The 25,765-nt window shown below is 44.0% G+C and overlaps 1 protein-coding gene across 1 annotated transcript in view; it reads right to left on the bottom strand.

Annotated features, from left to right (window-relative positions):
• The window catches only part of thsd7ba (thrombospondin, type I, domain containing 7Ba), a 976,108-nt gene that overhangs the window by 666,873 nt on the left and 283,470 nt on the right, over positions 1 to 25,765 (bottom strand). The window contains exon 3 of the mRNA XM_078552479.1: positions 11,060 to 11,861. Coding sequence (XP_078408605.1) covers positions 11,060 to 11,861 — 802 coding nt within the window. The remainder of the gene's footprint in view (positions 1 to 11,059; positions 11,862 to 25,765) is intronic.

Genomic DNA, 25,765 nt, shown 5'->3' with positions numbered 1-25,765 from the left:
GGCTGGAAAGTGGAGTTAAGGCCGCAATCAGATCAGCCATGACCTCATTGAATGGCAGAGCAAGCTGAGGTGGGGGGTGAGTAGAAGGAGTGGTGGGGTGGGGGGGGGGGGGTGCGGCGAATAACTTACTCCTTATGTTCTTATGATCGATTTCTTTTCTGATGAAAGGTCATCAACCTGAAACATTAACTCTGTTTTCCTTTCTACCGATGCTGACAGACCTGCTGAGTAACTCCAGCATTTTCTGTTTTTATATTCTTTTGTTAGCTGCAGACATTATCCTGGGTGATATATATAAGATGTTAACTGTGGCTCATTAGATAACACTCTCACCTTTGAATCAGAAGATGGGAGGTTCAAGCCCTGCTCCAGAGACGTCAGCAAAAAATGTAGGCTAACGCTCCAGTGCAGTACTGACAGAGTGCTGCACTGTCAGAGGAGCCTTCTTTTGGATAAGATGTTAAACTCAGTTCCCATATGGTGCTATGTTGAAGAACAACAGGAACAACAATTGCTCCTGGTGTCCTGGTCAATATTTGTCCCAAAACCAAAAGTCCTATTTTAGTTGTTAAGTTCTTTAGAATAGCCTGAGATCATGAAAGGTGTTATATAGACGCAAGTCTTCCTTTCATTATAAATAAGTCTTTTTCTCTTTATCATCACTGTCTCAATTAATGGCCAAAACTGACCAGTAAAAATTAAATAAAACTGCTGTGCAGGCCCCTGTCCCAATGTGGCAGACAGTCCAAATAAACTATAAACCATTTCAAGGACTAATGAACTGCTGCTCTTCAGTGGAGAATCATGCCTTTAGTTATCGACAAGTTATGTGGCCGTCCACACTACTCTGGCGTCAAAATGCCAGTGACAACTGGAGCGTTTGCAAAATTGGCATGTGACTGATGGTTTATATACTCATCAATTTAACACAATATAGAATAGCTTTAATTAGTTCTGTGGTGCACAGTATTGGCAATAGGACTGATACTAAAACACTGCAGAAAGTTTCTGAATCAGTTGTTTTGTAGCTATTGGTTAAGCATATCACCAACGCCAGCACAGGAGCAAGTTTTCTAGGTGCTGCAGAGGCATCCTCTACTTTGAGGATCAGTTAATTAGCTCCTGAAATGGTTAATAACTTGTTTGCAATCACTGCCACAATAGGCAAAGGTCTGTACCATCCCACCATCCCAGAATTATAGTCATGCACATATATCTTCATGGCCAGCTCCAGGTCTTCACAGGTTATTACTATTCTAATGTTAATCTTTTGAGCTAAGTCAGAAGCCATAGGATTAATGTTCGAAGATTGCAACGTTCTGAGCTTGGAAAATATTTGCAGGGAAATTAGCAAAGACACAGGAGGTAAATATGATAAATGATGCATAAATACTCATTTTAGCTTCCAGCTGAATGAATCTGTTTAAAATAATCCCATTTAAATAGGTTTGCTGCCAATGATATTTCATAGGAGAGAGACTGAGATTGTATCACGTTTCTTGCTACTGAGGAATACCCTTGTTATTGTCTCTCTATATTTTAAGACACCCCCATGTTTCATTTAATGCGTGTCCATTCACACAAATGAAATTAACCAGAAAATTTGGATGCTATTTTAACCGTGTACATATGTCCACTATAGTATTTAAACTAGTTATCTTCCATTGCTCAGTGCAACAACAACTGGAACATATGCAAGATGCGAAAATTAGAGTTTAGGCAGGGAGGTGTATTTTCTGTGATAAATGCTCAGTTTAACAGCATTTTAGTAGGACCATAAAAATGTCATATAGTATATCTGTGTTTCTTGTGCAGGCATTTCAATTATATTGCTGGTGATATGTGAAATTTTTGAAGTCAATTTTATTTATATGGGAGGATGGCTGGGTAATGGTGACCTTGTAAAGAGAATCAATGGCAATCTGGAGAACAACTCTGGCAGCATTCAGAAGGGTTATGTAACTTCAGAGAGAGTAGCAATACATTTTGAAATGACAAAAATATTCTTAGAGAGATAAATGCAACAGGCTTAGAAAGGGCAGGTTACAAGAGCACAGTGATGGTATTCCAAGTAAAGGAATGCGTTGAGAGCTGCTGCAGCCTGCCTAAATCAGGATTAGCTTCTAATATCAGTGTAAAACATACATACAGAATTTTCCACGACATAAAAAGGGTGTTAAAATGGTAATAGCAAACTGAAGAGCTTAGCTCAGCTGGGCTGTCACAATGAGCCAATGTTTAAAAGACACTGCAATAGTTATTGAAATGAAGAATTGAGATTCTAAACAACAATAGTTTTCTTTAACAAAAACAGAAAATGCTGGAAAAACTCAGCAGGTCTAAAAGTGGAGAGAAAAACAGAGTTAACATTTTGAGTCCACATGACTCTTCAGAGCTAAAGAGAAATAAAAATGTGATGAAATTTATACTGTTTAAGGGGGATGGAGCAGGTGAAGCTGGATAGAAGGCCAGCGATAGGTGGGGGCAAAGGAGAGATTGACAAAGATGTCATGAACAAAAGGACAAAGGGGGTGTTAATGGTAGTGGTAAGGGCTAAAGGGGGTGCTCTTGGTGGCATTAAGGTAAGAAATGTGATAATAGCAGGATAATAGCAGGATTCACTGCCACTTCTCTAATAGTTTTCTTTAGTTTATTGTAGTATAAAGGGTTAACAGAATGGATATGCTGATCTATGGGGCATATGATGATGTGACCCTGACACCAAGAAGTCATGTACAAGCTACTGTAGGGAGCAGACAGACAGTCCTGAGGGGAGATGTGCCTTCCCTGTAACTCACTGTGTACATACTGTGAATAGTGTAAATAAACTAGTTTTTAAGTAGATTTCCTGATGTGCCTGCGGCTCTTCCTTGCTAGAATCCTGGCCTAGCACAGTCTACAACATGGTAGCAGTGGTGGCGGCACCAATTTAGTTAATTGCTGGTGTCAGATGACCCACAGCAGCAATGGTGGCAATGGCGGCACTGCAAGAACAGTCTCTGCCCCTGCCCTGCTCATTTTCAAGACTCTAAGACTTACGCAGAGATTGCCGCTGGAAGACGTGCCAAGAACAATTTTGACAACTAATCCAGGCTGGTTCTTTAATTTCTTTTGCGGTTTCAAACTTGGTAATTCCGCCCATCCTGAAGCCCACCAAAATGGGACAAAAGATGGGAAACCGGTCCGATGCCATTTTGAAATAGCGCGAGGCAACAGCACAAACGGCTGGATTGCCAAGCAGGGGTGCTGAGTGTTTCAGATGCAGCAGGACAGGACATTTCCAGTGTTTCTGCTCAGTTAGAGTCTCCAATAAAAGGTGCAAACAACGACACTACCAGAAATTAGCACATATCTCACACTTCCTATGCAAAGTTCACCAGCATTAACAGGACTTGAGGTCTATCAATTTAGAGGTCAGAGGGTTCCCAACATGCTTCAAGCTTGACACGGGTGCAGGGATATCTGTACTGGCTGACCACCTTGCGTGGCTCCGTACAATTCCTCTTCAGCCTTCCAATGGGAAACTCCAGGGCTAGGTCGAACAAACCTAAATGTTAAGGGTCAGATTACCACCACACTATGCTATAAGGGGCGAGAGGTCACAGAGACCCTCTATGTCATCCACCACCAAACCATTTCCCTACTTAGCATGAACGTGTGTGTACAGTTAGGTATCAAAAAAAGTTGTCCTAGTGTCCATCCGGCACCAGGGTCATCTTCCGCCAGGAATTTCCACAACTTTTTCAAGGGCTGGGGAAGCTGAAGACTGAATATCATATTTCTCTGCTCTCAGATGCCATGTGTGTCTGTTCACCCCTAGCAAGGCGCTGCATTCTCTATTGTTGAAGGTTAAGGTGGAACTTGACCACATGTTAGGTAGGGGCATTATTTTCCTGGTCACACAGCCAACCCCCCTGGTGTTCCAGTCTGGTCACTGTTCCCAAGCTTAATGGTCACCTTCAGCTTTGTGTAGATCTGATGCAGTTTAATAAAGCCACCCAGAGGGAAGTCCAGCTGATGGCATCGGTAAATGACAGTTGGGCCAAGCTCACCAATAGCATCCTTTTTACTAAGCTTGATGCAAACAGCTGGTTTTGGAAAATTCCCCTCGACAGTGAATCTAGGCTCCTGATGACCTATATCGTGCCCTTTGGTTGATCTTGCTCACACATGGTTCCACAAGAGCCGACTATGACCATGACTACTGAGAAAGTGGCATTGGCGGTTACATGGGCTGTCGAACGTTTTCCTGATGGGGCTGCCCACCCCTCATGACGCTCCTCAATTCCATGGAGATTGTTAAAATGCCCGCCCATAATCAATGATTTCTCCTCTTATACCAATATACAGCTGCCTATGTCCCAGACAAGTCTCAGACCATGGCTGATGCTCTCTCTAGAGCCCTAGTCGACCACCCTATCACCCTCAATTCTACATTGGTGTCAGAAATGGAAGTGTTTTCCTCCATCATCATGAGCCCCCTGCTCATATCCACCACAAAACTCCAGGATGTTTGACGTGCCCAGAAAGAAGATGCCAAATATGTTCAAGTGTGGGAGTTCTGCCTCCAAGGCTAGTCCAAATACAACTCTACCACAAATACTGGCTGTACGACTGTATATTGGTTCTGCATCTTATCCACAAATACTATGAGCAATAAGTCCATTTGACCATTGTGGTTGACCTCCTAGTTTACGATCATCGTTTGATTATTCCATGCCCCATGTGACAAGGTATTCTTCACAGTCTCCATGGAGCTCGCTTCAGCATCACTACAAGCAGAGTGAGGGCCCTCCAATTGGCGTGGTGGTTGGGCATCGCACAAGCTGTCCAGGGGTTTGTCCTATGCTGCCATACCTGCTGCATTCACATTCCGATGCCAATGGAAGCCCTGATACCATCTACCTGTCCTCCCCGTCGGGGTAATAGGTTAGGGCTCGACCTCTTTGACTTCCATGGCAAGACCTATCTTCTGGTCATTTATTATGATTCTCAATGGCTAGAGATAATCAGGCTTCATACAACTACAACGAAGTTCATCGTGAAGGCGCTACAAACCATCTTTTACACCCACCGGCTCACAGGTGAAATTATTTCAGATAACCAGCACCAATTTGCTAACGACCATTTTCAGCAATTCACCATTCATAATGGGGTCTCTCATATCACAAGCTCTCCTCTTCACCTGAGCAAGCAATCCACACTAGCAAGAGCCTGATGTCTGAGAGTTCAGATTGGCATGCAGCTCTCATGCGGTACTGGGCCACTCCCCTGGCCAATGATTCTCTCCGGCTGAACTCCTTATGGGCCATCTTTTGAAAAATGCAGGTTCCCCTGTTGCCTGCAAGCCTTCAGCTGCATATCGCCTCCACTGACCATAACGCAGTGAGGATGAAGGAGTTGGACCTCCAGGAAAAACAATGCCAATGCTACAATACCAGACACTGAGCGAAAGCTCTGCCACCTTTGACACCAGGCCAGTGAGTCTGGATCCGGTACCAAAAATCCGAAGGCCTCACTCTCACCAGCATGGAGCACATGGGCTTGTATTTGGTCCAGATGCCATCTGGTACCATCTGAAGAAACAGATGAGCCCTCATCACATTCACTCCCACCAGGCAACAGGGTTTCGACTACCATGAGATGTGGCCAAGAAACCCCAAATACACTCCAGATGCTCATAGGGAGGATGCACTCCCAGTCCTCTGACCCAGTGCAGCAGTCACCAAAAAATGCTCAGGAAGAGTGGCGAAGACTCCCCAGAGACTCAATCTGTAGCTGGGGGATTTGGAAGGGTGTGGTGGGGGTGTGGTGGTAGTAGTTGGTGCTGAGAAGGATGCAGTAATGTAAATAGTTTAAAAATAAAGGTCATGTAAATAGTTAAAGAGATAGTTTCATATTATTGTTAAATAGAAGGTAGTGTACTAAGGGGGAGGTGTAGTATAAAGGATTAACAGGATGGATATGCTAATCTATGGGGCACATGATGATGTGGCATTGATGTCAGGCAGTCATGTACAAGGTACTGTAGGGAGCAGACAGGCATCCCTGAGGGGAGGTATGCCTTCCCTGTAAAACACCATGTACATACTAGGGATAGTGTAAATAAATTAGCTTTTAAGTAGATACCCTGATACACCTGCTAGAATACATCCTTGCTAGAATCCTGGCCCAGCTTATTCTACAACACTTATGATTCAATAGTAAGTGTTATTCTTGTTTATAATTTCCATTTCAACTTAACTATGTATATAGTTCTGAGTATGCTGTCAATCAGTCAAAAAAAATTAACTTACAGTTGACTTGAGGATGTTCCAAAGAAGAATGCCTCTAATTGAGTTATTTACAGCAATTAGACCTTGTAGCTTTAAGGGGTCACAGCTTTATTTTCACATCAGAATTATACATAGTATAATGCTCCTGTGCTTAGGAAGCAGCGTATCCTCTGACTTAGCATAAGCAATGACTTGGGAGACGCGGTATGTTTTTTCTAGGTATCAAGTTTGTAGGACATGAGAGTGAATATGTTAATTTAATCAAAAATATGTGGCTGAAATAATAAGCTGCAAAATGATTTAATTGTGTTAAATCTTCCAAGAAATTAAATTAAGTGCTGTTCTTGCATTGGACAAGTAGCTGGGCAGGTTTTTAAAAATTTATTCTTTCACAGGATGTGAGCATCACTGGCTAGGCTAGCATTTGTTGTCCATCCCTAATTGCCCTTGAGAAGGTGGTGGTGAGCTGCCTTTTTGAACCACTGCAGTTCCTGTGGTATAGGTACACCCAGAGTGCTGTTAGGGAGGGAGTTCCAGGATTTTGACCCAGCAACAGTGAAGGAACAGAAAAGATAGTTTGTGGCTTGGAGAAAACTCACAGGCCATGATGCTCCCATCCACCTGCAGCTCTTGTCGCGGGTTAGGAAGGTGCTGTTGAAGAAACATAGGTGAGTTGCTGCAGAACATCCTGTAGATGCTACACACTGCTGCCACTGTGCGTCACTGGTGGAGGGAGTGAACATTTAAGATGGTGGATGAGGTGCCAATCAAGTGGGTTGCTTTATCCTGGATGGGGTCGAGATTCTTGAATGTTGTGGGAGCTGCACTCAACCAAGGAAATGGAGAGTATTCCATCAAATGCCTGATTTGTGCCTTGTAGATGGCGGATAGGCTTTGGGGAGCCAGGGGGTGAGCTACTCACAGCAGAATTTTCCAGCCTCTGACCTGCTGTCGTAGCCACAGTATTTATCTGGCTGACCAGAAACTGAACTGAACCAATCGTAACCCTATCACAGAATCACAGTGCAGAAGAGGCCCTTCGGCCCATCGAGTCTGCACCGACACGTGAGAAACACCTGACATACCTACCTAATCCCATTTACCAGCATTTGGCCCATAGCCTTGAATGTTATGACGTGCCAAGTGCTCATCCAGGTACTTTTTAAAGGATGTGAGGCAACCTGCCTCCACCACCCTCCCCGGCAGTGCATTCCAGACCGCCACCACCCTCTGGGTAAAACACTAAGTCGATAGTGGGGTATATAGTGATGGTAATGCCATTGACTCTCAAGGAGAAATGGTTAGATTCTCTCTTGTTGGAAATGGTCGTTGCCTGGCACCAGCCTAGGGCCTAGGACAATACCTTCAGGAATTCCTGCAGCAATGTCCCGGGATTGAGATAATTGACCTCCATCAACCACAACCATCTTCTTTTATGCTAGGTATGACTCCTTGATACCACACTCGGTCAAATGCCTCCTTGTCAAGTGCATTCACTCTCACCTCACCTCTGAAGTTCAGCTCTTTTGTCCATGTTTGGATCAAGACTGTATTGAGGTCAGGAACTGAGTGGCTCTGACAAAACCCAAACAGAGCGTCAATGAGCAGGTTATTGCTGTGTGTAAGTGCCACTTAATAGCATTATGGACGACACCTTCCATCACTTTGCTGATGATTGAAAGTAAACCTGAGGGGTTGCAGTTGGCCCCATTGGATTTTTTCTGCTTTTTGTGGTCAGGACTTTCCTGGGCAATTTTTCACATTGCCGGGTAGATGCCCGTGTTGTAGCTGTACTGGAACAGCTTGGCTAGGGACACAGCTAATTCTGAAGTGCAATCTTTAGCACTATTGCTGGAATGTTGTTAGGGCCCATAGCCTTTGCAGATCCAGTACCTTCAGTCATACCTTCATGTCATGAGCAGTGAATGAAATTGGCCGAAGTTATTCAACCAAACATCTCAATAGCGTATGAGCACTATAAAAGTGTTATTGTGAGTTTAATTTTGCTGGTAATATTGAAGGCCCAACACCAAGGCCGAAAGCAGGAAGCAATCCCCCTATGGCCAGTGGTGAGACCCCAAGGCTGCATATTGCCAGTGGCGGCCAATTAAGAGGCTGCCATTTGGGACGCTGTTCAATAAGGACAGCAGCCTCCTAATTTGAGGGTGGGGGGCAAGACAGTCTCAGTAACATCACCTCTAGAAGGGACCAGTATTGAGGCTGCAGCTCCAGAGAAAGGATGCTTCAATAATGTGGCACCCTTGAAGACAGGTGAGTTTGGTTGGGGTGTGCAAAGGTTAGGGAGGCAGGGCAACTTGGGGTGGGGGAAGCAGTGGGGGGGGGGGGGGGGGGGTGGCGGTGGGGTTGGTCATTGAGTACCAGCAACGTATTGCCATGAGGTTGACCACCACCACTGGGTTTTCCTCTCCGTGGGCCATGAAATGCCCATAAAGATGTGCCCACCACCCCACCACCATCAATTGGAAAGCACTGGGAGGGCAACAGGTTTCACCCAAATGTGTCCACACATGGTGGTGGGGCCTCCTGAGGCATGCCAAATGGCTGCAGAGGTGGGAAATGGTGCTTTATTGGCTACTAAAGTGGCTCAATTGGCATCCAGGCGGGCATCCCAGCTTTCCCACTGCTGACAATATGGCATGGCAGTGGGAAGATGCATTGTGCTCCCCTCTTTTCTCCTTCCCCTACCATTTTGGCAGGCCTCCCACCTCCCAGCCCATACCCAAATGGCCTGAAAATCAGCCCTGTGTTACTCATGCACAATGTCACCAAAATGAAAATGCAGCATATTTTAAAAACAAATTATGACACCTTTTGTTTTGGATTTTTGAAATAGTTAAAATTTCCATCTCTATCTTTACGATTGCTTTTATAAAACTCCATTAAAATCCAGTTAGTTATTCAGCCCTCATTCTACTGTACATCAGAAAAAGGAGCCCCATCAAAACTGGAGTCAATGGGAATCGGGGAAAACTCTTCACTGATTGGAGTCATACCCAGCTCAAAGAAAGATTGCTGTGGTTATTGGAGGTCAATCATCTCAGTTCCAGGACACCATTGCAGGAGTTCCTCAGGGTAGTGTCCTTGGCCCAACCATCTTAAGCTGCTACATCAATGACCTTCCTTCCATCATAATGTCAGAAGTGTTCGCTGATGATTGCACAATGTCCAGCACCATTCATGACTCCTCAGATACTGAAGCAGTCCATGTCCAAATGCAGCAAGACCTAGACAATATCCAGGCTTGGGTTGACAAGTGACAAGTAACATTCACACCACAAAAGTGTCAGGTAATGACCATCTCCAACAAGAGAGAATCCAACAAGAGAGAATCTAACCAACGCCCCTCGATACTCAGTGGCATTACCGTCGCCGAATCCCACACAATCAACATCCTGGGGGTTACCATTGAACAGAAACTGAACTGGATTAGCCATATAAATGCTGTGACTGCAAGGGCAGGTCAGGACATAGGAATCCTGCGGTGCATAACCTCCAGACTCCCCAAAGCCTGTCCGTCTACAAGGCACAAGTCAGGCGTGTGATGGAATACTCACCACTTGCCTGGATGAGTGCAGCTCCAATAACACTCAAGAAGCTCAACACCATCCAGGACAAAGCAACTCACTAGATCCACAAAATTCACTCTCTCCACCACCGACGCATAGTAGCAGCAGTGTGTGCCATCTACAAGATGTACTGCAGGAACTCACCAAGGCTCCTTAAACAGCACCTTCCAAACCCACGACCACTGTCATCTAGAAGGACAAGGGCAGCAGATAGATCGGAACACCACCACCTGGAAGTCCCCCTCCAAGCCACTCACCATCCTGACTTGAAAATATATTACCGTTCCTTCACTGTCGCTGGGTCAAAATCATGGAACTCTCACACCTGTGGGTGTGCCTACACTACCACCTTCTAAAAGGCAATCAGGGATGGGCAATAAATGCTGGCCTAGCCAGTGATGCCCACATCCCATGAATGAAATTTCTAAAAATGCATATATTTAGCACATTGCTTCAAAATTTGCTGGATGGATTTACTCCACGGGCAGAATTTCCTGGTCGGGATGTGGGGTCAGGACCCGCTCGCCAACGCGTAAAATGACATGGAGTGACATCGGCTGTGCGTCCCGACGTCACCCCACGTTATTTAGATTTTCAGTTCGGCGGACGCACAGCCGATTTGGCTGCGCGACCGCCAAACTGTCAAAGGCCTGTTAAGGCCTGTTAATTACTTAATTGAGGTCGTTGTCAGGGCTGCCCGTCCAACCACGTGAGGGATGAGGTTTCATGAGGGTTTTAAAAATAAATATTAAGTTTTAACATTCAAGTAATTGACATGCCCTGCTCATGCGACAGTGTCACATGGAGGAGCATGTCAGTGATTTTTTTTTTCTCTCCGTTCAGCACAGTTTTTAAAGTTGAAGCGATCTCCCTGAGGCAGCACTTTGCCTCAGGGAGATCCATTGGCTCTTTCATGCATGCGCGAAAGAGCACACAGACCTGCTCAGGGAATCCCCTCCCCGCCTGCACAGGAGCGCACAGCGCTTCAGGGCGACGTCACGCTGGGCCTCAATTGGCCTCAATTGGCCCGCCCACGTAAAATGCCGGTGCGCCCCCAACCAGGGGCGCCGGTCGGGAACCTGCCCGCCCACAAGCTCGTCCGCACAACCCCCCCCGACAGGCAGAAAATTCTGCCCCACAGCACACTGCTTTTACTAATGTTTGTGAGTAGGTAAACACCCAAAAGAATGACGTTACCTTAGCATGGCGTTCTTTCCATCACTTCTTGTACAATGGACATGTCTTGTTTGATATCCTATCTCTACATCCCAGGGCTTGGAATGTTGATGGAATGGATGTTTCAGATGAATCCTTTCTGATGATTGCAAACTAAAGTTCAGTACTGTTTTGCCATTTTGCCAGGTTTGTCTTTGGTGTGGCAGTCTGCAGTCACTCCAGGGCCCAACTTTTAAACTGTACTGAAAATCATCCTCCCCAACCAAACAGGAGACCTGTATATCACAGCTCTTAGTTTCTGTTAGAGATGGGCAGATCTTACCACCATACAAGGGCGGCGATAACACTGAACGAACACGGTGTTGTAATCCTTTCCCACATCCTTTGCTGCAGGCTGACCAGGCTGAGAACTCCGACACAACACAGTCCTGTGGGCAGGGGATGAGGCAGGCTTGGTCCAAGGCAGGCTTAGGTGTAAAGAATTCACAAATCTCGTCTAACACCAGCGATCTGTTGGATTTTCTTATGCAGTGTACTCTCCTATGCTGCAGTCCCTGCTGTGCAGTGACACAATCGGAGGTCCTTGGTTTAACTTTATTTGAAGCAATACGAAGTGCACAATCTCCCCATTTGGAGAATTCCCACTCAAAAAGTTCCTGGTGCCAGTCACACACCTTGAAACAGTCCCTCTGAATTTCTGGTCTCTCTTCATACTTACAGTGAGAATGGTGTGTTGTCCAGCCTTCAATGTGGACACACCACACTGTTCTACTTTGTACTCCATTTGGACCGCAGTCTTCACCGATACATCGACCCCACTGGCCTAAAATCAGAAAACAAATTGAGTAATTCTTGACCTTAAATGAAAAAGCACATTCAGTATTGGCTTGAACAGAAAAGTAGACACATTTGAAAAACTGTGTGGTAATGTACAGCAAGCATAATTTGCTTGAGTGTAATCTGCACTCAGGTGTCCTAAATGCTAAAATAGCCAAGTATAGGTTAAGGATAGAAACAAACATTAATAGCTGAGTTTTGCTGTAATTTGGAAAAAGAACACTCAATAGTCAGTCATTAAAGTGTTAGAAAAATAAACGATTGCCAAAAGATGTGTTTACATTGCTTTAAACATTGAAATATCGAAAACACACGAATAAAATAACCCTATTTTTTCTCTCCTCAATCTCAGGAACACACAGTTCTTAGACGTAAAGTAGATGAAAAAGTGAAGATGATGATGTCACATCTCCACCTCGTTTCGATCACCAGAGGGACCCAGGTACAAAGACAATTCAACCAATCCATCCTCCTGAAAAGTCCCACAGTGCAACCAAGATGTCCCCCACTGAAAAAACAGAAAATGTTGGAAATACTCAGCACGTCAGGAAGCATTTGTGGAGAGAGGAATGGAATTAATGTTTCAAGTCAATGATCTTTTGTCAGGACTGGAAAAAGTTAGAGATGCAACAGATGTTAAGCAAGTGCAGAGGCAGCAGAAGGGTGAGGTTGGACTGCTGAGTATTGCCAGCATCTTCTGTTTTTATTTCAAATGTCCAACATCCTGCAATCTTTTCTTTTGTACAAAATGCTCTCTAAGTGACTCCAGAGTTTTCAACCTTAAATTGATCACTTTATGTAGAACAGGTAAACCTCAACTTCTAAAAGGTTTTTGATAAAATTTCACATGAAAGGCCATTTATTAAACTCAAGACTGTTCAAGGTTAATCCAGGAAATGGATAAGAAATTGGCCAATGGGTAGAAAACAATGGTTAAGTACTTGTTATTTTAATGTATGTCAGAGTGGGGCGCAAGCATTAACTGGGATGCCTCAAGGCTCAGTACTAAGATCACTATTGCTCATGGTTTACAAAATGGCCCAGTTTCAGAAACTCAATGCAAAGTGGTCAATTTACAGGCAATGTCAGACTGGATGGGACAGCAGAATTGGACGAGACAGCTCAGAAATTACAGAATGAGTTGCAGAAAGTATAATATTTGCAGAATGACAACTGATGAAATTTAATCCAAATAGGGGTAAGCTATTACATATGGGATGGAAAATAGATAATATTCTTACTCCAATAATGATGTTGAAATGTTCGAGGATGATGCTGAAAAAGACTCAGGAGTCTCATTAATAAACGTGCAACCAATGCAGAGCAACAATCAACAAACATTCAGCTATAGGGTTACAAACGCCAAATACAGGAGAGATTAATGATCAAACTTTATTAATTCTCTGGTCTGTGCCCAGTTCTAGTCACCAATGGGTCATGCAGGATTTGATTCTAACATGTAAGCATGCCCCTGTGTGATTTTTCTTTTACAATGAGTACTTTTTTTTCCCCAAACCCAAAAACAGTGTGCTCTATTTTCCATGTTAAAAGTATATAACCAGGAGAACAACTGACCTGATCATTGGTGGCTGCATCATAAATGCATGTGTAATAGTTGGAGTGGTTAAAGTACAATTGGATCCCATCTCAACATATGTTCTGAACATGAATTAAATAAATCTGGTCATTTGTGGGCATGGAACCAGCTGAATTTTTATGAAAATCCAACTTATTCGCCAACGTTCTTCAGCGAAGGGAACCTCCAAGACATGCTTAGCTCTTAATGCTATGCAAAGAAGTCTACCTCATCACTCTATCCTTGGGACAATAAAGGATTGCCTTGCTAATTTCGGCTACATCCTGAGAATAAGCAAAACTAATGTGTACAGTTTTGCTGTGTATGGAGAAATTCTTCCCCCACTACTTTAATGTGTTCATTTCAAAGCAGCCCAGCAATTGCAACTGGTTTCAGTGGCAGAGTTGGTGTGTCCTTTACTTTTGATAATTTTTAAAAAATTTTGAGGGCAATTTTTAAAAAAACATGAACATTTACATTTTCAAGCCACTTTTTAGAAAGTAATGATCAGTAATTCTTCTCTTCAAATATTTTTTGAAATGCCACTATGTCAGGATGGAAAATAAAAATCAATTTTTAATTACAAAGACATAAAGGATAGAACAGGGGCTGGTAAAAATCTAAAGGAGAGACCTTTTAGAGACTGGAAAGTAATTCATGTTGAGGATTGCCATGTCTCGCAAATCTTTTGGATTTGCAAATGTTTTGAATTTCACATGTAATTCATCTGGAGTTATACATCTGTGTTAGAAACTAGAAACAAACAGTCTTGTGATAGGTAGCAGAGCAATAGTTTTGGGGGATAGTGCTGGTGGCAGTCTAAGTGACCTGGAAGAAGTACAGTAAGGAAAATTTGAAATGTCTTTAAAATATCTGAGGGATCTGTGATTGTCTAAAAGTGTTTTAAGAGTTTGTATCAATTGTAAAGGGATTAATTGTAATTTTCTTGAATAATAAGAAATACTAGTCCATGTGACCTGGTGACCTTTGATCTGGAAGCAGAACCAACAGAAAGGAAGTTAAGATGCAAAAGCCATGTGGCCATACATAGAGAAGATAGACCAAGAAGTTACTGTAGAGATGATAGATGAGCTTGAGGGAGAAGGTGATCAGTAGCCACAAAGAGAAGGGCAGACAGAGACAGAAAGAGGAACACACTGAATTATTGTGAGAAGAAGCAAATATCTCTCAGGAAGAGGTCTGTTCTTCTCTTTGGTAGAAAAGGAGCCAGGAGTTCTTGGACATATTATGCGACTGGCTAAAAAGGTCTAAAACCTGGAAAGCTATGTGAATAGTTTAGAGACGCCAAGGAGCTGGGTGTTTTACCAGAAGTGGCCAAACTGTGAACTTGGGTGTTATTGATTGGTCAGTTGAAAATGAACTCTTGAAAGCTGCACCATCAGGACTGTCATGACCCAAGGGAGAGAAGGTTCATAGACGTATGCCTTGCTGATGATAATCATACCCAAAACTCAGATAGGACTCCTGGCCTACTCTACATGAATAAAGAACAGCATATTATGAAACTGTGTAGCTACATAGTGTCATATATCTGCAAGGAGTGATACGGGTGCTTGTGGTTGTGTAAGATGTATCTTTTTTGTACTCGCTATTTAAAGTGAAAGTTTCCTTTTTATTTGAAGTATCATTTGCCTGTGAATTCATGTTTATTTGCTATTGCTTCTGATTCATGTTAAAGTAGAAGTTTCTAAAAGTGAGATTGTGTTGGTAATTTTTTTCTCTTGGGGTTCATTCAGTAAATTTGGTTATTTTTGGTTTATGGTTTCCCCAGAAGGACTGTAACATAAAGGGCAGCAATCTGAATACATATTGTAATTTAGGGAAGGAAGTAGGGTTTAGAGGAGAAAATGAGAATACACTACAATGTGATCTAATTAGAGTCAACCATTTTGCCAGTTAACTTCTTATGTCTACCAGTGCTTTTTTCAATTGAATAGTTACTAAGAAGAATATTTCATCTGAAGTTTTATCCTGTTCCCCTCTTTTCTATTTATACAACGTGCCATCGATGGCAGTTAATTAAAGACAATTTGCAAAGTGAGATTTGCCAGGAATGGCACTCTCTCTGACTTTCCATTTGTCACATGGGCATCAACTAAAAAGCCAAAATCAATAAGTCCTCCCAGGGAAAGATTTGTGATCACAAGTACATGGAGAATAGATGTTCTACAATCAAGATTGTTAAATGTTTCATCTTCATAACATTGTTTTATGAAAAGAAAGTAATTGAACCAGCTGTTCCAACACAAAAAAGTAAACTTTAGTCATTGCAACCAGGGGACGACATCTCCATTTCACCAGTTCTTTATTACAATAAAAACAAGTCTGATACTGGAACTGGGAAGTATTCACCTCCTAACAAGTTGAGCAGTGCAATCCTACCTTCAGAATCACAGCTTTATAAGTCACTAGAATTCGGTCTTACAAAAAGCAACAGGTTTATGATGATATCACTTCACAGCTATCTGCAGGTCATAAAAAATTTACTAATTTTTTTTATGTATTGAAGTCAAGTGCTACTCCCCACTCGCCAACAGTCTCTTCTTTCTGGAATAATCCCATTTTTGTAGAATTTATCCTGGGTCGATTCAAATGTAAGGGGCATCCACTGATATACCTCAGGTGGTAAGTTCTTTTTCATTGTCATCTTTATTTTCTAAAAATGTGGTAGTAGCAAATTATACATCAGTATAAACCAAACGACCAAATATTCTTTTGTATACAATCATTCCTGAGCTGCAGGGAATAGAAAGGGATGCCTGTGGAGGGCAGCAACCCATGAATGAACACTAGAGATGTACTGATAGATAAATATTCTGTGGCATTGTTGGGTGAGTTGGGGGCACAGGGTATTTATGTAGACTTTTATCATGGGACATTAAATATGGGGAATATTATTGACACATGGATAGACTGTGCATGACATGTCACAAAATCATGTATCAACAGCTGAATGTTTGTTAATCTTTTATATTTTTGTTTTCAACAACAATAGTAATTTGTATTAAATGACATCTCAAACTTTGTAAAAGCCCCATATTGTTTTACAAAGCTGTAATCAGACAAAAATGAACTACAAGCCAAAAAAGATATGAAAATGGGTGACTAAATGTTTGTCCGAAGAGGCGGATCTTAAGGACGTTTTAAAGTAGGAGAGGGAGGTGGAGAGGCAGAAGGTTTTAGGGAGGGAATTTCAAAGCTAGAGGCACTTAACTAGAGAAGCTAAGGGTGATATTCGATGAAAAGCTTATAAAAAGAGTACTAAGCCTAAGGATTGGGAGGGTTTAAAAAATCTGCAAAGGTTGACCAAGAAATTAATAAACAGGGAGAAAGTAGAACATGAAAATAAACTAGCAAGAATTATGAAAACAGATTGTAAGAGCTTTTAGAAGCATGTAAAAAGGAAGAGATTAGCAAAAGTAAACATGGGTCCCTTGACAAAAGAGACAAGAGAAATTATAATGGGGGAATACTGAATTGACAGAGATGTTAAACAACTATTTCATGCCTGTCTTCAGAATAGAAGACAAAGATGGTTGGAAACCAAGGCTCTCATGAGAGTGAGTGACATCAAGTAATTAATATTAAGAAAATATACTGGAGAAATAAATGGGACAAAAATTCCCTGGATCTGTTGGTATATATCCTAGGATTCTAAAAGAGAAGGCTGCAGAGATAGTGTATGCATTGTTTTTGATCTTCCAGAGCTCCCTTGATTTTAGAATGGTTCCTATGAATTGGAAGGTAGCAAATATAACCCTGTTGTTCAAGAAAGGAGGGAAAGAGAAGATAGAGAACTATAGGCCAGACATCCTGACATCAGTAATAGGAAAAATGCTAGAATCTAGGGATGTGATAATAGGGAACATGGAAAATCACAATATGATTAGGCAGAGTGAGCATGGTTTCATGCAGGGAAACTCATGTTTTACTTATGTTTTACCATAACAGTATCTTGAGGGTGTAACTAGATGTGTAGATAAAGGGGAGTCAGTGGCTGTAGTATATTTGGATTTTCAGAAGATATTCAATAAAGTGCCACACAGATTAGGGATATTGGGATTGGGAGCAATATATTCACATGGACTGAGGATTGGTTAGTGGACATAAAACAGAGTGGGAATAAATAGACTGATCATTTTCGGGATGGCAGGGTGTAACTAGTGGAGTGCTGCAAGGGTCAGTGTTTGAGCCTCAGCTATTTACAATCTAAATCAATGAATTAGATGAGGGGACCATGTGTAATATATCCAAGTTTGCTAATGTTGCAAAGCTTTGGTGGAAGCATAAGCCTTGAGAAGGAAACAAGCTGCAAAAGGATATAGACTGGTGAAGTGATAGAAGTTGAAATTGAGTAGAAACTTCTCTAGAGTTTAGAAGAGTGAGAGGTGACCTCATTGAAATGTATAAGATTCTTAGAGGGCTTGCCAGGCTAAATGCTAGGTTTTCCCTGGCTGGGGAGTCCTGAATGAGGGGTTCACAGTCTCAGAAGAAGGGGGTGGCCATTTGCGGCTATGATAAGGGGAACTTTTTTTTTTACTCAAATGGTTGTGAATCCTTGGAATTCTCCACCCCTGAAAGTTGTGCCTTGCTAATTCTTGCTGTAATTGTACAGGGCTTCGGTGAGGCCATGCCTAGAATACTCCACAGTGTTGGTCTCCGTATCAATGGAAGGATACACTTGACTAGGAGGCAGTGCAACAAAGAAATCTCTAGATTGGTTCCTGGGATGAGAGGATTGTCCTATGATAAATAGAATGGGTCCATAACCTCTGGAGTTCAGAAGAATAAGAAGTGATCTCATTGAATTATGTGAGATTCTGAAGGGGCTTGACAGGGTGGATGTTGAAAGGTTGTCCCCCATAACTAGAGAGTCTAGAACTAGAGTCACAGATTCATAAAGACGTTTACTGCACAGAAGGAAGCCACTTGGCCCATCAAGTCCATGATGGTTCCCGGTGGAACAATCCGATTGGTCCCATTCCCCCACTTGGTCTCTGTAGCCCAGCAAACTTATTTCCTTCAGATGTCCATCAAATTTCCTTTTGAAATCATTGTTCCACATCCTCCAACCTCATAGGCAGAAAGCTCCACGTCATTACCACTCACTGCATAAATAAATTCTTCCTCACATTCTCCCTGCATCATTTGCCCAAAATCTTAAATCTATGTCCCCTGGCCCTTGTACAATCAACTAATAGGAAGAATTTTTGCTTGTCTACCTTATCTAAACTTGTCATAATCTTGTACACCTCTTTTAAACCCCCTCAATCCCCTTTTCTCCAAGGAACAAACTCCAACCTTGTAACTAAAATCCCCATCCCTGGGACCATTCTGGTAAAGCTCCACTATACCATCTCAAGGACTTTCACATCTTTCCTTAAGTGTGGTGGCCAGAACTGGGTGCAATACTCTGTTTGGAGCCTAACCAGATTTTTATAAAGGTTCAGCCTAACTTCCTTGCTTTTGTACCCAATGCCTCTATCTATGAAGCCCAAGATCCCATATGATTTGCTAACCACTCTCAATATATGCTGCCACCTTCAAAGATTGATGCACATGCACCTCCAAGTCCCTTTGTTCCTGCACACATTTTAGAATTGTGACATTAAAGGCAGCATTTCCCAGTTGGCGTGAGGGGGCGGGGCCCGCTTGCCAATGTGTAAAAATGCATGGGGTGATGTCGGGCGTGCATCCCAATGTCACCCCGCGTCATTTAGATTTTCAGTTTGACGGGCGCACAGCCAAGTCAGCTGCATGCATGCCGACCTGTCAAAGGCCTATTAAGGCCATTAAAAAAGTAATTAAAATGATTAATGGACCTGGCGACCCAACCTTAAGGATGGCGGGCAGGCCGGGCGCCCAGGCGGCCTTCTGAAAATGCATGAAACCTCATCCACGGGCAGGGTGAGGTTTCATGAGGAATTTAAAATGTTCAGAAAATTTTTAAATAAAAGTAATGGTCATGTCCCAGCTCACATGAGGGTACATGTTAGGAAAACCTTTTCTTACCTTTAATAAATTTTTAGAAGTTCAACTGATCTCCCTGAGACAGCACTTTGCCTCAGGGAGATCTGTGTGCTCTTCCGTGCGCATGTGCGAAAGAGGGCACAGACCCGCTCAGGGAATCCACCCCCCCACCGCCCGCACAGGGAGTACACAGCGCTTCATGGTGGACGTCACGCTGTGCGGGCCTTAATTGGCCCGCCCACGTAAAATGGCGGTGCGCCCCCAACCAGGGGCGCCAATCAGGAACCCGCCCACTCGCGCCTGTTCCCGCACAACCCCACCGATGGTGGGAAAATGCTGCCCTAATTCTATATTGCCTCTCCTCAACCCTTCTGCCAAATGCATCACTTTATATTTCTCCGAAATAAATTCCACCTGCCCCTTGCCCATTCAGCTAATCTATTTATTTCTTGTTGCAGGCAATTCATATCAACCACACTGATTGCCATTCCTTCAAGCTTGGTATCATCAACAAATTTTGAAATTTTACTCTGATTTCAAGATCCAAGTCATTTACCTATAGCAAAAAAAAAGTGGTCCTAGAACTGACCCTTGGGGAATAGCATTGTCTATCACCATCCAGTCTGAAAAACAACCATCTACCATGACTTGTTGCTTTCTGTCCTTAAGCCAATTTTTTTTTACCAATTGCACACTAGCGTACCTATTCCATAAGCTTCAATTTTGTTAACCAACTTTTTATGTGGTACCTTGTCAAATGCTTTCTTAAAATCCATGTAGACAACATCCACCACTTTCCCTTCAACTTCTGTTACTTCATCAAAAAGTGCAATTACATTAGACAAGCATGAACTGCCTTTTACAAATCTGTGCTGGCTATCCTTAATTATCTCGGGATAAGGGATCAATCGTTTAGAATTGTGATGAGGGGAAACTTTTTCATTCAGAGGGTTGTAAATCTTTGGAATTTTCCACCCCAAAGAGTATTGGATGCTCAATTGTTGAGTACATTCAATGCCGAGATAGGTACTTGTTTGGACTCTAGAAGCAAGGAATATGGAGATCAGGTGGGAAAATGGAGTTGAAATCAAAGATTAACCATGATCTTATTGAATTGCAGAGCAGGTTCGAGGGTCCATAGGGCCTACTCCTGTTCTTGTCTCTTATACTCTTATGCTGTGGATAATTAATCATTGAGCAAAATCAAAACTGGGATTAATAGATTCGTGGGCACCAAGGGAGTCAATGGATATGCGGATAGAGTGGGAAAGTGAAGGTGATGTAGAATTTCAGCCGTGACCTTATTGAATGGTAAAGAAGGCTCAAGAGGCCATTTGAACTATTTCTATTCCAATTTGCTATGTGCTGTGTTCAACTGGAGGAAGTGATGCCTTATCTAAGGCAAGATGTTAAATGAGCAGCCTGCTTGCACAGTGGTAATGGACGCATTGAGTGGCGACCCATTAACGTACAAATTAATGTCCAGGACAAAGCAGCCCGCTTGATTGGCCCCACAAACATTCACTCCCTCCACCACCGACGCACAGTAGCAGCAGTGTGTACCATCTACAAGATGCGCTGCAGGAATTCACCAAGGCTCCTTCGACAGCACCTTCCAAACCCACAACCACTACCATCTAAAAGGATAAGGGCAGCAGATAGATGGGAACACCACCACCTGAAAGTTCCCTTCCAAGTCATTCACCATCCTGACTTGGAAATATATCGCCGTTCCTTCACTGTCGCTGGGTCAAAATCCTGGAACTCCCTTCCTAACAGCACTGTGGGTGTACCTACACCACATGGACTGCAGCAGTTCAAGAAGGCAGCTCACCACCTCCTTCTCAAGGGCAACTAAGGATGGGAAATAAATGCTGACCCAACCAGCAAAGCCCACATCCCGTTAATGAATTTTTAAAAAGTGAAATATGACTCCATGCCTTCATAAAATGTATATATAGAAGGGAGATGGTGGCATAGTTGTAATGTAACTGGACTAGTAATCCAGAGATAAAAACAAAAAACTAATGCGGATGCTGGAAATCCAAAACAAAAACAGAATTACCTGGAAAAACTCAGTAGGTCTGGCAGCATCGGTGGAGAAGAAAAGAGTCGACGTTTCAAGTCCACATGACCCTTCAACAGAACTTCAACAGAAGTTAAGTCACAAGGGACAACATGTAAATGAAAATCAGGAGTAAACAAGGATAGAACATTGCAGAAGTCCAGAGATAATGGTGCAGGGGTATTGCATGAAATGATTTGACTATGATTTGATAGGAGAGGGTGCAATTAAGCAAGGGCAGTCTCATTGAGCTGCACAAGGGAGGAGAGGAATTGGAGTCGGATAAGGTGGTGATGTAATCAAAGGCTGCAGAGAGACCAAGGAGGAGGATAGTGTGCCATGGTTGCAATCATGGTTAGGGTTCCCTCACTGTTGTGGTGGGCAGAAACATGACTGGAGGGATTCAACCAGAGTTGCCAGAAATGTGGCATGAGTTGATTGTTGTAAGACATTGTGTATAAGGAAGAGAAGGGACATATTTCAATGATAAAAGGTAAGAGGATGCTAAGAAGTTCACTTCCATTTCTTCTTGTGTCCATATCATGAATATGAACCAATCGTGAGCTTTAAGCCAGGATTTTCCATGCCCGCCTGTGCCGGGCGTGATCGGTGGCGTGAGCGGACAGTATGGCAAGAAGGCCAAAAATCGGTTCCACGATGTCATGAGATTAATTTGTGATAGTCCGCTCTGCCCACAGATGGCGGTCTGCATTTCCCACCATGGGACATCAGAAAACTCATTATAGTATATCAGCATATCATTATAAGGCGGGCCAGCCGGAATCATTCCCCCCACCCCGCCCTCCGCTGGATTGTCCGCCCACATTGGTGGGAAAACGTGCCAATGTGTTTCACAACAGCATATATAAGGCGTGCACTTGACGGGCTGCACTTCGCTCGGGACTTCAAAGTTTGTTTGCCTACCTTGATTCGGTCAGCACTTGCAGTTATCAGCACGACATCACTTTTAGGGGGGTTGACGGACAGGTCTCTACCTAACAAATCAGCCATATGTGGGTGGCTTTTCATTGGCTGCAGGGCAAGGTCTTGCTTGGGGAAGGAGGAGAAGTTGCATCAGGCAAGAGAAGAGGCTGCAGGACATGAGCTGTACTGGAGAAGAAGAGTATCCCAGGGTGTGTGTGGGGCACATGTTGATCTGTGCAAGTGGCCTCAAGATGGTGAGGGCTGAGGAGGCAGTCTCCCGAGGAGATGAGGCCAGACATGTGAGGGTATGTGTGTGAGAATGGGTGGTGATGTTCCTTGAGCTGGCAGTGAGTGGGATGCCAGTGAATGTGTGATGGGCTTGAGTGTGTGAGTTTAGAATGGTGAGATGGTTGCCATACCCTGGTTGCATGGATGAGATCATTCATCCTCTATCTGCATTGAATGGCCAACATCTTCTGTGCGACATTGGCACTGATCACTGCACAAATCACCTATCAAGCTGGAGCGGTAATGTAGCTGCCCCTCCTGTGGCCAGAGCTGGAGTAGAGGACATCACAGCGGACCTCTACTGCATCCAAAAGGCGCTTGAGAGCTGCAGACTTCTTGCCTTTAGGGGCCATGTCTTATTTGCGGCAGTCCTGGGCTGGAAGCGCTGAGCGCGGCTGTATTTTAAATGTGGTATCTGGCGTGATGAAGCAGCGAGTTGACGGTGTGGCAGGCGAATCAGAGCCAGTCCACCTTCGAAATGGCGTGCATCCTGGGAATCTATAACTAATGTGGCGGGTTTGGGACGATACAGCGTGAAAAGCTGCCATTGCAGCCGCTGGGTAAAACGACGTTTGACCTGCCCGCTACCACGCTTAGAGCAAACCTAGGACAATTCCGCCCATAATTTTATAAAACTCAGACCCTGCCAAACATTTCCTGAAGAAGCTAATGTCACAACATTTACATTTTGTTACGACCTCCATAGAGATCATTAATTTTGAAAAAGAAATTCAAGCTTCCAGTTAATGGATGAAAGGATGACATGACAAGATTTCAGAAAACTTTTACTGTAACACAAGGCTATAAGCACGAATGACTAAACACTACCTTTGTAAACAACTTATACTTTAAACCACAAAACAGAACATTCCCCTTTTACTTTTAGCATAAATGAAAACACACTTCATATTACACTGTCCTTTAAGTATATATTCAATTCTCCCAGAAACAGCCTAAGGTGATGCTTAGCTTCTGAGGGTTTACTTCCCTTCTTTTCCTTTCTCAGCCTGGGAACTTTTAATCTCAGAACTGTCTTTCATAGTGAGGTTTCTCCCCAAGAGATTCTGCCTCTAGTGCAAACTAGGTGAATTGCCCAACCTCTTTTTAACTCCTCATGGGGGAGAATTTTCCCCATGTTAGGCGGGCCATGCAGGAGCAGGCACGGGCGGGCGTGGACCCAATCGCCGCCCGCGATTGGGTCCGCTCCGCCATTTTAGATGGGCAGGCCAATTAAGGCCCGCCCAGCGTATTTCTCGACTCCCGAGGATAGTGGGAGTGGGCGGATGGCAGTGGACGTACACAGACTGCCGGGATCAATGGCAACCTGGCGACTTATTTAAATGAAGGCCTGGCAGCCTTTGCAAGGCTCCTCACAATGGTTGGGAGAAGAGGGCAAGTCCGGAGGGTAGGCCATCGGGGCAGGCCAGGCTGGAGGGTAGGCCATTAGGGCAGGTCAGGCCGGAGGGTAGGCCAGCGGTGCAGGCCAGGCCAGAGGGTAGGCCATCGGTGCAGGCCAGGCCAGAGGATAGGCCAGCGGTGCAGGCCAGGCCAGAGGATAGGCCAGCGGTGCAGGCCAGGCCAGAGGGTAGGTCAGCGGGGCAGTGTGCCTCTCGTTTTTCCGACGAGTGCCTAGCTGCCCTCCTGGAGGAGGTGGCAGCGCAGTGGGAGGTCCTGATTCCGAGGGAAAGGAGGAGGAGGCCTCCCCACCTGACCAAACGTGTGTGGGAGGAGTGGCCGAGAGTGTGAGCTCCCACGATGTGGTGCAGCGCACATGGCTCCAGTGCCGCAAAAGATTCAATGACCTCCTGTGCTCGGGAAGGTTGAGTATCATGTTGGCTGAGGTCACTTAATGCGACCGTCACCCTTTCCCCCCAGCCCATCTCCCCCCACCACAACTCGGAGTACAGTAACGGCATTTGATCCTTCACGGCATGTATCCCTCACTGGGTGTGCCAACAGATATTGCCCATGCCTGGTTCACCCTGAGAGGGTTGAGCTAGGATGGGTTCTGCACCCGCAGCACGTGTGACACTGACACCCAGAATATAGAATAGGTTTGAAAGTCAAGGGTCTGCACCTAGGCAGAGTGCTGGAACTGGGAAGCATGTCAAAGTCAGGGTGCTAACATGCTGGGAGGGGAGCTTCCAGCTGGCAGGGCACCAATCCATCTGCTGGTCTTTGCGCTCCATGTGCTTGTGCCTGCTTGCTTAGCAAAGTGACACCTTGTGGTGCCATATGTGAAGGAGGCAGCATTTGGGCAATGGGGGGGTGGGTCAGCCCTGGCTTCTTTGGGTGAGTGTGCGGCGGCTGCGGGGTAATGAAGTACTGGGGTCCTGCAATGTCGCACTCTGGCTGGGTTGGCAGGGATACGATGGGAATTCAGGTGCAGGCTGGACTAATCAATGCTCTTCTCTCCTTTTCTGCAAACAATTCCGCAGAGCGGATACGGAGTTGGCATACCCAGTTGGCAATCCTGACACCTTTTGAGCAGCAGGCCATGTACCTGGAGAGGCACCATGCCCCCAAGTCCACCAGTGTGGGGTGCCATGGGAAGGTATGTTTTGCGAGCACTCAGGTCACCATGTGTGTCCCAAAAGCTTCCCTGTACTATTCAATGGAAATAAACTGGATCTACCATTAAATTTAACTCTAATACCTCAAGTCTATTATAGAAAAAAAGATCACCTACAAGTCAAAATGTGCCTCAGAGGTATTTTCACTTCCTTTCCTGCAATTTGGAGTCTTGTGGTCTTTGAAGACTGAGCACCATTTAAATTCATAGGAAAGGTTATACAGCAAGGCCTGACTTTGGTCTGCCAGTTAAGCATGTAACAACACAAAATTGTCTTGTAAAATTAGGCAGGACAGTACTCACTTAGTCAAAAATAATTTTCTTGCTCATGTGATCATGGAGAATACTCCTTGTGCTTTGCACTGGACCAGGTTTCAGTAAATTGGCTAAGCCTGTGTCACAAGTGCTATAGGTTCAATGCACTGTGATTATTATTCTATCACTTGCGTACAGTCCAAACTATAGAACTGCAGC

This window comes from Cetorhinus maximus, chromosome 11, assembly GCF_964194155.1.
Source record: "Cetorhinus maximus chromosome 11, sCetMax3.hap1.1, whole genome shotgun sequence".
In the NCBI taxonomy this organism is placed as follows: domain Eukaryota; kingdom Metazoa; phylum Chordata; class Chondrichthyes; order Lamniformes; family Cetorhinidae; genus Cetorhinus; species Cetorhinus maximus.
The sequence above is the reverse complement of the archived record's forward strand: the minus strand, read 5'-3'. Positions and strand labels throughout refer to the sequence as shown.